At 44.8% G+C, this 12,860-nt stretch overlaps 1 protein-coding gene across 6 annotated transcripts; it reads right to left on the minus strand.

Moving 5' to 3' along the window:
- Positions 1-461: 461 nt before the first annotated feature.
- LOC125513615 (mitogen-activated protein kinase 13) lies at positions 462-10,395 on the minus strand. Of its 6 annotated transcripts, none has more exons than XM_048678779.2 (12): positions 10,272-10,395; positions 8,890-9,047; positions 5,294-5,702; positions 5,024-5,151; positions 4,881-4,940; positions 2,531-2,680; positions 2,046-2,201; positions 1,814-1,951; positions 1,651-1,724; positions 1,348-1,449; positions 1,010-1,241; positions 462-871 (listed from the first exon to the last, which is right to left on the minus strand). In XM_048678779.2, exons 3-12 carry the CDS (start codon positions 5,688-5,690, stop codon positions 806-808), a joined length of 1,503 nt encoding a protein of 500 aa, XP_048534736.2. In that variant the 5' UTR covers positions 5,691-5,702; positions 8,890-9,047; positions 10,272-10,395; the 3' UTR covers positions 462-805. The 6 variants fall into 6 exon arrangements, with proteins under 6 accessions (XP_048534736.2, XP_087382790.1, XP_048534735.2 ...); XM_087526664.1 differs by lacking the exon at positions 10,272-10,395 and adding an exon at positions 10,038-10,233; XM_048678778.2 differs by lacking the exon at positions 10,272-10,395 and adding an exon at positions 9,225-9,824.
- Positions 10,396-12,860: the final 2,465 nt, after the last annotated feature.

Consider the following 12,860-nt stretch of genomic DNA (forward strand, 5'->3'; position numbering starts at 1 on the left):
TTGCATCTTTGCTGCATTAATATGGGACTGGCTATACGTAAGCTGCCCTGCCTTCCCTGTCACCGGCAGCCGGCGACATACCCTCCATCACCCTTGTGGCGACGTAAGCCCAGCCCCCCACTCCCCTTCGGCGGTGATGCCACTTGTCCCCGTCTTCAGGTCATTCGATTTCGGGCAACCTGCAAATATCAGCTGCGCATATCTGAAACAAAATGCATTTGTTTGCATGTTTCTGTTGTGTAGTAGTTGATGAAGTGGTTGTTCAGTTAGGAAGCTGCGGCTTGACTGACTGGGTCTCTCCCTCCCTTGCAGTTACGCTGTTGCTGTGCTGATGATTCTACATATCCTGCACTTGATAGAGCTACACATATGCAGAAATGCCGTGGATTAACTGGATTCAGCATGGGCCCCTTGTTGGTCCGTCACTGGCCGGGGAGCTTACCCTGCGTGCAACAGACTCATTCACCTGCTCCCACTGAACCCAGCAGCAGCTGACCAATTCACAAACTGAATGTCTGCAATTTCTGTTACGACATTACACACGATGTTCTTCGGGTCTAGGCTCTTACGGTACGGTACCCACACAATTTACACCGGATGTATACCGATGCAGATCAACGCAACATTTTTCAACTCAGATTTATTACATGTTTTCGGATAATCCAAATGGTTGTTGTGAAGTTCGCAGCACCTCCGCCCTGGTGGGTTTATTCTGCTGCCGGGACCCATAAGACTACATGGTGGAACCATTGTGCTGAAATTTGGAGCTGCGCCGGGATCATGGTTGCTTAGGAGTGCATCCTGGCTAAATCCTGGCAAAACATTGTGACAGTTCATAGGCCACCTTCTCCTCCTCGGAGACGCCGTTCTCCTGTACAGAAAACAGATTGGCTATTGGTCAGTTTCTCGCATAAGCACGAGTCGTCACGAGAAGAGTGACTGTGCACTGATAATTATAAGATCCTGGGAGGAATCTAGGCAGTGTCATCGTAATTGGTGCCGGGAGTACCTCCAGGCCTTCATGCTCATCGATGACACAACTGGAAGCACTGGTACTACCATTCTGCAAGTAATACCCTGAGCAGAAGTTCGGAATGCTTGTGCCATTTTGATAAACATATGCATGTGTCAGCCCCTCTTGTTGTGATCTTATGGTAGTTTGGGCAGCAGAAGATGCTGTCCTCCTTCTCTCATTGTTACAGTCTTGATTATCGCTACCCTTTGGTGCACAGACTCTTTCCCTGACACATGAAGAAGAGTGCAGAAGCAAGCGGAATCAGAACCATACCAGAATTTGTGCAGTTACAATAAGTTGAAACTGCTGAAAGTTAATAACGACTCATGTACCTTGGCAAAGATGCATGTCGCCTCCGCAGTGGAGTACCTCTTTCTCCTCTGAGGTGGTTCTCCTCAAGATGTACAAACTGCAGTCTCATACCATCAACCCCACTGCAACGTGGTAGTATTAGATTATGAGCAAGATTGTACCGTTGATAAGGGGTATTAAACTAGGTTAGACCTCCTAAGTCCCAACGATTTCTGTGTGAAAACAAAATGTGACATGGGCATACAAAGCATACAATTTCATGTGCATGCTAAGCATCTACGCTGGTGCTGGTGTGCTGGCAGCAGATGGCAAAACAACCTAACCTTGGATAGACGAAACTAGTCTGTCCTCCAGCTCCGATATAATCCTGAAGCATCTGTGGATGGTACTCCAAAATCTGTTTGCTTTCAACAAAAGGAAAATTCCAATTTTAAGTTAGACTGATATAGTCAGCCTAAAACATACACTGAAGTGATGGTTTTCTACCTCTCGATATATCAGATCTCTTATACCATCCTTTGTTAGCTTCCATCTCTCAAATTCAAACTCAAGTTTTGAAAAGGGGTGTGGTGAAGGCTCATGTTCCAAATTAGGAAATCCTTCAAAATATGGATCAGCTAAAGCCTAGAATACATATATAAAATATTACATTTATGTACTCATCAATTTCGGAATCGGTCATCATAAAAGCAAGAACTCTTTTTTGTCAAAAATATACCTCTTCAGCAGTAGGTCGATCTTTAGGATCAAATGCGAGTAAGTGTTCTAGGAGACGGACAGCCTGAGGATCAGCGTTACAAAACATACTAGGAAAGGGGATAGGATGTTTCCTCTTCATGCCAGTCAAATATATCCTGGCCTTCTCATTACGAATCTGCAGTTGTTATAGCCATGTTAAGAAATTCATTGCCTGAGCACTACTGTGCAATGGCATATGCTAGAAGTAGCAAAAATCTCAAACAGGTTATTATCTAGGAAACAATTTACTTAGAGAACCAACCACACAGAAGTCGTGCGTTTGTGAGTCAGGTTGGGGAAGTAGTTCTGTCACATTGTATTGCATTTTACAGAAAGCAAGAATTCTATCTGTGGCCAAGTCTATATATGCTTCATTTTAAAGAAACTACCAGTATGGTACTAACAAAAAACAGGAAAACAGTGAAATCTTTGTCCACTAGTGAATGGGTGATAATGTACACATACCTGGGATAGGGTTTCATATGATGGAGTTCCAAGGACATCTGTTATCAGATCTAGTTGGTGCTTGACATTCGTCCCAGGAAATAATGGTTTTCGAGTGAGAACTTCAGCAAATATGCACCCTATGCTCCAAATATCAATTGCAGGGGTGTACTGTACAGAGAAAATCAGCAACGTTCATGGTGATGTAGGAAATGTGTGTGTGTGTGTGGGGGGGGGGGGGGGGGGGGGGTCTCAAGAGCTTTGCAAATAATGATTCTACAAGTGTCCACTGCAAGAAGAGAAGTTCAGCAAAATTTCCATGTTTAGAAAGGAAAATTGGTGCCAACTGTACTGCTTAAAACTTTACTACTTCAGTTTTCGCCATAATCTGGTGCATTTGGGTACTTTCTAAAGGTGTTTTTTCAAAGATATTTCCTGAGTGGTTAGATACTAAAGCGCATGTTCACATTTGAAAACACAGCTGTATTTGCTGCATAACTCTTAACACTTGTTAGTACGTACAAATGCAGTTGTAATCCTTATACAACTGTAATAGCTTTAATATTTACCAGATTAATCTGCACCGTTATAATTTGAGACCACCAAAATAAATGGTGTTGAAATGTCGCTTTCCTCCCTGATTAATGTGGGAATTTCTAACCTCCTTAAGAGCGATATGTGGTGGCTGTTAACTTGTTTTAATAATATGGTAAGATAACATCATACACACGCTATGACGGCTGGGGGATTGCAGAAGTGGGTGCGCGAGCGATTCGACAAGAAAACATGCAATTTCTTTTGGCGAGTTCATTGTGAGGCGAAAGGTGGCAAATTGCTCCGTAGCTTGGCGAAACGTGTGCCGCCTGGTCAAGCTCGGCGGTCTGGGCATTGCAGATACGAGGAAGATGGGCTGGGCTCTGAGGACTAGGTGGCCTTGGCTCCAAGCATTGACCCATCCAAGCCATGGGCTCACTCCCTATTAAGATAGAAGGCACGTCGATAGTTTCCTTCGTGCAGCGAGCAAGGTCATGTTGAGCGACGGCCGCCGTGCCCTATTTTGGTTGGACAGGTGAATAACAGGATGTCAGTGGCCAATCTGGCCCCTATGGTACCTGCTGCAGTCAGCATGTGTGTTATCAATTGCTGCACGGTGAGCGAAGCATGCACTGACGGCCAATAGATCCATGATATCTCAAGCACCCTCATTGTGCAGGGAATTATGGAGTTACTCCACCTTGTGGAGATCGTCGACAGCCCTACCCTCCCCCGACACGCGACGACCAGTACGTCTGGACTATCTCCGCCTCCCGCCCATACAACCCTCGATCTGCTTACATGGCTCTTTTCGCCGGCGGTGTCTAAAAACCACTCTCAGCACCGATCTGGGGTAGCTGGACTCCTCTGAAATGCAAAGTCTCTGCATGGCTAGCAGCGGCCAGCTGATGTTGGCGGCTGACCGTCTCCAAAGGCGAGGCCTAGCCGACCCCAATCAATGCCCATCGTGGGACCAGGAGGGCAGGACAAACTCGCATCTGTTAACAGGGTGTGTCTTCGCGCATCAGGTCTGGCACTCGGTCCTAAGCCACTTCTCGCTCCAGCATCTCTGCCCACAGCCCGGTGATAATTTTCCCACCTGGTTTGAAGTTGCTGTGGAGAGGGCCGGTGGTCAGAGATCCAATGGAGCGCGCTCAATCATCATCCTCACCATGTGGCAGCTATGGAGGCTGCACAACGCTGGTGCCAAGGTGCCAAGGTGCTGAGGGCCTTGCCACAACAAGGACACCCTCCTGATCCTTTGCCTTGAGCCATAGCCCATAGTCTAGGACATTTACAGTTCTTTTGTTTTCTTTTTCGTGTTTCTTGGCAGTGTGAGACATCTGCCTTCTTGGCATTTTTCTTCTACTACAATGACCAGCACTTATGTGCCCGTTCGGAAAGAAAAAAACCATCATATACACATTTAAAGCATTAGAATGATTCATGCATTGGAAACAAGTCTGCAATAACAAGCAACACCGGCATACAGATTTAGTACTGCAAGAGGCTTCCTTTCTGTACTATTTGACTATAGTGCGCTGAGAATTGAAGACTAAGGGGCTGTTTGGTTTTAGGACTAACAATGTCACACTTTGCACAATTATTTTTGCCAAACTTGCCTAAGGTTAGTTCAACGAAATTGGAGCCTAAGGGAATCTTGCCACACTTTGTAAGTGTATGGCATGTGGGACCTTATTGGTGGAAAAAGAATCCTGCCGAAGGTGTGGCTTGAACCAAAGACCTACCTACGTCAATCAAACTTGCCCAACCTTAGGTGTGTGATGTGTGTCAACCATAGGCAAACTTAGCCTCAAACAAACAGACACCAACTTACTTTGGAGAAAAATGAGCCACATAATTCAGGAGCACGGTACCACCTTGTAGCCACATAGTCCTTCAAATTGCAAAGTGCACTAGGTAAGTAACTTGAGGAGAGAAATAGAAAATGATTATTTAATACAGCGACAAACGCCTTACAGTCCAAAATATAGCCAAGGGAGGATCATCACGCGATGCGCGTGCAAGCCCAAAGTCACAGATCTTTAGTTTGCAGTTTGAATTGACAAGTATGTTGCTCGGTTTTAAGTCACGATGAAATACATTAGCTGCGACAAGATAAATCATATGCATAAAAGTAAGACAGGGTTTCATGAGAGTTCAAAATAAGACTGTACAAAGGATTCACACTTGATAAGACGTGATTGTTGATGATAAGGTGAATGATATGCCGACGGTTTCTGAACTAACCTGCATGGATGTACTTGAGGGCATGAAGAAGTTGATACAAGAAAAAACGGTGATGCCCTGCAGTGAGGTTCTCATTTGCTTGGATCACTTTCTGTAGGTCCGACTCCATGAGCTCAAAAACAACATAAATATCTCTGAACTCCCTTCGGGCAGGGGGAAGCAGGATGTGTTTGGTCTCAACTATGTTTGGGTGGCGGAGAAGCCGAAGAAGCTTGATTTCCCGAAGAATGCGGGTGCCATTCGAGGCATGCTCAAACATATCATGTATCTTCTTGATCGCAACCCGCTCCCCAGTTTGGGTATCTACTGCAGCAGCAACTACTCCGAAGCTTCCCTTGCCAATGATCTCTTCGATCTGATACTGGCTTGCCTCCCCATATTCTGTGAAGAACTCCATGCCCAATGTTACCTAAAAGATCACAATTTCAGAATGCATGAACAGAAGAATGACGAACGGCAATGTTGGTAGAATCTTGAATTCTATAAACATCTGAAGCAAAAACAATATATAGAGCATGTGTAAGGGAAAATTCTAGGTAGTCAATTACACAGAAAAAAAAGGATAAGCCAAGAGAAATAACACTAATTCATGTATCGCCAAATTTGTTAAAACCAGGCGCATTATAAAAGCAATGCAAAAGTTGGAGGGCAGATATACCTAAGAGGGATTACCAAATGATTAATCTAGTAAAAACAAATCAATCAGAAAGCAAGTTCAGAAATAATTAAGCCAGTATATGTTACTGTGAAGAAGCAAATTTACAACAGAATAGCTTCCGCAAACTACTGGAGAAGAAAAGGTCAAGAAGAATTGTCACAGAAGAACTTAAGCAATTCCCAAGAGCTAAACCACAGTAAAGCGGAAGATTGTTATTCTCTTCTGATGATAATGGACAAGTCTAACAGAAGATTGATAGAAAAGCATTAGATTGGCCAACAAACTTTGAGCAAGCAGCACAGCGAAACCAATAAAGTTCAAGTAACAGAAATGGAATAATTGAATGGATTAGTTTGTATTACTACCATCACACACAACAATATGGCAACATAATTTGAAGCAAATGGCCATCATAATCAATGTTCAGAATGGGAGGAAATGAGCTCCGTGTCAACTTTCAAAGGCACCTAGAAAATATCAATCCAAATAACTAGATCCGAATGAAGCACTGTTAAGTTTAAGCTAGACATACAAGTATGAGGTGTGCTAGAATGGAGAATTATTCAGTAAATATCTGCTGATTGCTTGGAAATTAATGAGTTCACACCAAGTTACCAATTAGCGAGGATGTGATAAGCTAATCGGGATTAGATCCAAAGTCTGCACGCCAAGGCCAAAAAGTGGTGTCTGCAGCCACAAGAAGCAAATTAAACAGATTGGAAGCAATTGGGCATTTGTGCTGATTCGGTACAAGGCGGAGGCAAGATGGTGAGCAATGGAGGACGGGAGGAGTGAAGAAGAACAAAGATGTGCTGTGGAGGGTGGGATAGAGGTAGGGGAAAGGGAAAGGAGGGCTAAAGTAGTCAAATTCATGGGCTCACGTTTGCAACGCCAAGTTTGGCTCTAGTGGAGAGTTCATCTTCTCCACGCGGATGCTACATCTGGTGCAGCACCAATAACTGATCTTTTTAACCTTTTTGGCGGAAAACGCAATTAGTACACCACAGATGGAAACAGATCTTTTGTGGCTAGAATTTCAATAGCAAGATTTGTCAGGCGTTTATTGGGGAGAGGAACGTTATCTACTTGCAGGTGAGGTTCAAGTCCTAAAAGATACTCACTCTGTATCAAAATATAGCCTACAAAAACGCCTTATATTTTGGTACAGAGGTAGTATATGTCATTTCCTGAGTCCTAAATTAGAGTATAGGAAAGCTGCTCGCGCCTCTTCGCTCCTTGATGGCTCAGTCGATTCCTTGCTGCCTGGTGAAATCTCACACCAGGCGTCCAGCTGCACTCCGGTGCCTTCTTGTGTGCACCTCCACTCTGCTGTGGTGGGGTGGCTTGCATGCCGGAGCTGGACAGGAAACGAGTGTGTGGCACAAGGAAAATAGGTGACAACACCCAGCATCGAGGAACAAGGTGGCAGTGAGCAGAAAAAAATGGCTGGAAGAGAGCAAGAGAGGAAGATGGTGGAAATGTCTAGAAAGACCACGGGTTAACTGTGGGAGTGGTAAAAAGAAAAAAAGAAAAAGGAACGGTGAAATTGAAGTTCGTATATAAAAAAAATCTTAGATTAATGATCTGCGTGTCACAATCCATACCTTGTGATTTAATCCAACCAAGCATTGAGAAGAAAAAAGCGAGTATTTGTTCCATATAAATTACTCCTATGCAACAAATTTCTCCTCACATGCAAAGCATGTGCAACTTACTAGTAGATATAGATATAAATTTATCCATAATAAAATCCACATAGTTCATTTAGGCAAGTGCGGCATTTTATTATCTAGTAAGCTTAGCAACTGTCTCTAGATAAAATAGGCATATTATGCCTTTCCATTTATCTAAGATATCCATAACGAACAAAGGGCCAAGATATGAGGGGTGTTTGGTCGGATACCAAAGTTTGCCACAACTTAAGTAAGAATGGTCCAAAGCAATATAGGCAATGTGTTCCCGTCTCACCAAACAAGAGACAATCTGATGTTTCGCTCAAGATCCCATTTTTCCTCTTTCACATCCAACTCTGTGAATGTATGCCATTATCATCTGTACATATGTCAGCTACCTTAGCAACCCTCCCTTTCATCATCCCAACACCTTCACATTATGCGGCGACAGCGCGGCAAATGCAGATAGCCAGAGATGACGACATCGTTGGCACTAACAGAGCAACAGTCACCCATTAAAGTTACAGCATAGAGTTACCAACTCTTTGTCTTTGCTGACATGCAACATGTGATCTGCTGCAATAGCACCTGCGCACCAAGATGCTCTTGTCATGGTAGTTTGCACTTCCATGTAGTAAGAGTACAGTAGCTGCCCAAATTCGTAGACTGTTTCTCGTGAGGTTCAGTGTCCTCCCTAAACTGTCACCTGAGCTGCAATGGATCAAGATTCGATTGCACTCATTCGTTTAAAATGGATAGCTAAGATGAAGTGAAAGGTGAAGCATTCCTCTTCCACTGGAAGCAAAGGATTTGAGTCCACAGCTCAAAAGAAAAGATTTTGAGCATCTAAAGACATTTGAAAAAACAGTTCAGAGGTACTAAAGTTACACACAGAATTTAAAGGAATGGAAACCCAATTGTCGAAACCTGTCAAAACAGAATGGATGCAAGAATAATCAAGAATGACTCATCATAAAACCTGTTCAATAACAAATGAGTCCGATGTACAAGACTAATAGAGAAAGAGAATAAGTATTTAGAGTTTCGAACTGCATCAATCGGGTACTGACACATAGCAAAATCTTGCCATCAAACAAGGGAACTTGATAGGTTGCAACAGAAAAGCCACACAACCACACAAAGTTTGCAGAAAGATGCTCAAGCATAGTACCTTGTTTAACAGAGAGCCTACTAAACACTCATGGAGTCACCAGAGAAATCAACAAGGAAGCGAGTAAAATAACAGAGAGATAATAGCTACACACCTATGCTCTTTTCCCTGCAACCATCGTGGCCAGGAACCAACACCCGCTTCCAGACAAAAATGATGTCCCTTTCTGAATGTCAAACTTAATCAATTTTAAAAGGATCTGGCTCCACGGAACATGGTGGAACTGCGAGTTCTTATCGGTGAAACTAGTCCCTGCAGACAACATCAAAGTGATAAGGACACCAGAGTTTTTGCGGGAATGTCGAATAAAACTGGTAAATCTAACTAGTATGCACTACTGGGGGAAGTTAAGGCACTATCAAACAAATTTGACCTCGTGCAGGGAAAAACAAGACCACAAGCTCTACAAAAAAAATGGGAGAACTGCACCTTCCTGAAGCAAGCAGCTGCCAGGAACTAATCCGCTTGAATTTGCATAGTCAGATATGAAAAGCTATAATAATTGTCACTCTACAGAATAATCCTCATGGGACACATGACTACAGCAGGAATAGTGTTTCATGCTCATGGCCAGGAGAGCAGAGCAGGAAATAAAGCCTTATGGTATACCAACACCAGCAGCCAGCTAAAGTAATTTCCCTGTAAATATCATGACCAATGAACTAGCATCTCTATCCAGACTAATAACAATGTGATCTCCTTATGAAGGTCAGACTTGAAAAGAATCTGGTTCCATGGTGCAACCAAGACATGTTGACGGCAGAATTAGACCTTGCCGACAACATGAAAAGGACAAGGACACGGGAGCTTCCGCAAGACTATCCAAGAAATTAATCTAAATCACAACAGTCTGGAGGAGAATCACCCGGCACCAAATAAGTGTTTGACCCCATGAGATGTATAATATAGACGAAAAATGGAGAAAAGAAATGCGCCTTGGTGGAGCAAGCAACTGCAAAAGGACTAATTCGTTTGGGGTTGCATAGTCAGATGTGAACAGCTCTAACAATTGTTGCTTCCATAGAATAAGCGTGATGGTACAGATGACTACGGCGAAAATAGATTCCAGCACATGGGCAGAACAGGAACCTAAGCCGGATGATTCGCATTACCAACACCAGAAGCCACCTAAGGAATAGCACCGCCACGTAGCCAGATTAGAATAAAGCGTCAGCAAATCAACTTGTACTCCACTACTCCAGATATGAAAAAGGGAACAGAAAACTGTGGATAAGAGAAGACCTGCATGATCCCGGTTGGAGAAATAAAAGATGAGTTTGGGTTAGAAACGCACAGGCTGCAGGTTCTTGGAACATGAACCTGAACCCCTTGACTCACACAACGCCACTACCGCACCCATCGATCAATTGGGCGGGCTTTACAGAAGGAAAAGCCTCTGTTGCTCGTCTCAGTGGCACGCCATGAACATGGAGGTGCTAACTAGTATACAAATACAATCAAGAGGCAATGCTTTACCCCGGAATAAATTGCTTGCTGCGAGACCTCCTAGACAAACCAAAGAAAGACGGCACAGGAAAAAGCTTTATTTATTCCACGGGTTCGTGCAAGTCAAAATGGGCAGGAGGAAGTCAAGCAATGCAGCCGTCATTTGTACTGAAGTTCGTATGGAAAATTTCTACCGAAGTTTCCGGTGAAAAGCCGGCGGGAGGTTTGGACCGGGTGAACTCCCCGAGCACGCAGGACAAGTCAAATTCGAGCGAGCTTTACAGACCGTGTTCAACCAGTAGGCGGCATCGGGGTTCTCGCGCGGAAGAATCAACGAGCACGACGGGGACGTTTCTAGACAAGTCAACTGACAAGCCAAATCCGAGGGACTCACCAGCGTTCATGGGGTGGGCCGCGTCGAGCGGCTGCGGCGGCCTGGCGTTGGGGACGCGGGTGGAGGCGGCGAGGCCGGTGAGGAGGAGGGCCACGAGCGCGCGTCGTCGCCGGGGCGGAGCCGCCTCCGCGGGTGCTCCCCCCTTCCCATGCCATGTGTGGTGCCCCTCCGGCGGCGCTGAGCGGCATTGGGCAGCGCGCAGCTCGCTGCTGCCGCGGGTGCTCTCCGAGGCGGCTCTCCCCTTCTGCGGGGGATTCCGATTCGCCTTTCTCTCCGACGAGTCGCAGAGCCGGGAGGTCGCTGCGGTCACTGCCGCCGAGAAGGGGGGAGGGGCACCGGGGGAATGCAGCTACGGGCCACGGCACGCCCGTCCTAGCCTAAACGGGCCAGTTACCGCATACTGCACTCCCCAGCCCAGGCATGGCTCCCTTAGTAAATGGGCCGGTCTGGCGGCACGTTTAGCCTGTTGGCCCGCGTAGGATTCAGCCTATTCGGCTGTTTTCGGCCTAAATTCAGTCTGTTGGGCTGTATAAATATATTTTTTTAAGGAGTCATAGCATGTCGGCAAGTGTGCCCAGCCTCGCGGCCTAGGCATGGCCCTAGGTCGGCTACACTCAAGTGGTGTTTACAGGCTTTTACGGAGTGACTCTAAGTTGCCAGGGGCTGATTGGATTAAGGGGGGAGATTGGGCCTCACCCACCTGAAAATCAGGGAGGGGGAAGGTTAAGTTATATGGAAGCAGCCCGTAAAAGCCTGTAAACACCCCGTGCATTTACCATTTTTGGTACCTGGACGCCCCGATTGTAAATGTGTCGGGCCATGGCCACGATAGGGCAGGGCACGCCAGTATCGGCCCATTTGGCTACCTTTGGGTCGAGGCCTCTTTTTTTAGATGGATCGAGGATTCTTGCCTAGATGAGAATGAGTGGTGTCGGTTTAGAAATAATATGAACCCTAAATGACAAGCGAGTGTGATGCGTCCGTATCTACTACGATAACAACGGATATTTTGAAGGCTGAACAGGGAAGAAAGGAGAAATATATAGTGCCTGCTTTGCGTCAGAAAAGAAAGAAATTTGTTGTTGTTCATGACATCAATCAGACAGTTCATCACGTGAGCAAGTTCCATCATGGCAACAAGGTGGCATGTACTTTTGTTGGAGAAATTCCCGTTCAAGTTGCACCAACGGATGAAGTTGAGCCGAAGTTCAGGACTCCATGCAAAAGCCTGATGAACAGTTTGAGTCCTTTGAGTCGTACGTGATCAACACAAGGAAAGTAGTATTATTTTGGAATCTTGTGATCATCATTGCCGGATTTTGTATTAGCTTAATACTGATTAGTTAGTTAAGAAAGGAGAGAGTTTTTTTCAATGGTCACTAGTATACGATACGTGCATGTATCAGTACGTGTCTAACTAGATTTTGTGTCCAATTAGTTTTCAAGTCGTAATAGGAGTCCAGGTTGGTGCAGCCTTGTGCCTGCGTGCACTACATATAAGGCGATCCAGCTGTGTATCGAGGGATAGGTTTTTTTTTACATTGAGTTAAATCAGAAGAAACGCGGCGGCGGCGGCCATGATTGTGTGTGAGACAAGTTGAGGAATCGATCTGGTTCTGTGTTTCCTTGGCGAGAAGGTTGGTAGCTTGTGCTACTAAATTTTTCGGCCGATCGTCTACGATCGTCCACGCACTTCCGATCAGGGTGCTCGTGTTGTTTAATTAGGTTTGCATATAGTAAACCTAGTTTCTGCATTGTTCATTGCTGTTTTGCTGGTTGATTATTTGGGCAGTTAGATAAGGAAAGATTACAACTGAGATCAGTGTACCGTGAAAGATTGGGGAAAATTATTCGCATCATCGAGTTTCTGTCGACATTTGCATCAGAGTGACTCATGTCTCACTGGATGCTCATAACGGTCGTGCCAAGATCACAATATTCGTCACCTCAAAAGTAAATATCCTAATATTCTTTTTGCAAATGCGTTGAATCTCTTGTTTATATGTTTGAGAAACTAGACATGATACTTTGCGTTGTTGCAGAAATTGTTCAATCAGATTTGATAGTACAAAATAGTAGTATTTGGATCAACAATATAAAAATTGCAGTTGAAATGCTAGTTAGGTGGGTCGCTTTCAAAACATGGTAGCATGATGAGTTGACATAGTTGCATACAGCGAGAACTTAAATTAGCAGAGACCAACCTAATCTGACTTTTCTTTCAG

Source organism: Triticum urartu, chromosome 6A (genome assembly GCF_056163025.1).
Source record: "Triticum urartu cultivar PI428250 chromosome 6A, HENAU_Tu73, whole genome shotgun sequence".
NCBI lineage: Eukaryota > Viridiplantae > Streptophyta > Magnoliopsida > Poales > Poaceae > Triticum > Triticum urartu.

Excerpts from the sequence above, each read along its gene's own strand:
- LOC125513615 (XM_048678779.2), bottom strand. The coding sequence starts at position 5,690 with ATGGAGTTCTTCACAGAATATGGGGAGGCAAGCCAGTATCAGATCGAA. Across the intron at positions 1,952-2,045 it reads ATCGACCTACTGCTGAAGAG|GCTTTAGCTGATCCATATTT; the intron begins GTATATTTTTGA and ends TATGTATTCTAG. Across the intron at positions 1,725-1,813 it reads GAGATCTGATATATCGAGAG|ATTTTGGAGTACCATCCACA; the intron begins GTAGAAAACCAT and ends GAAAGCAAACAG.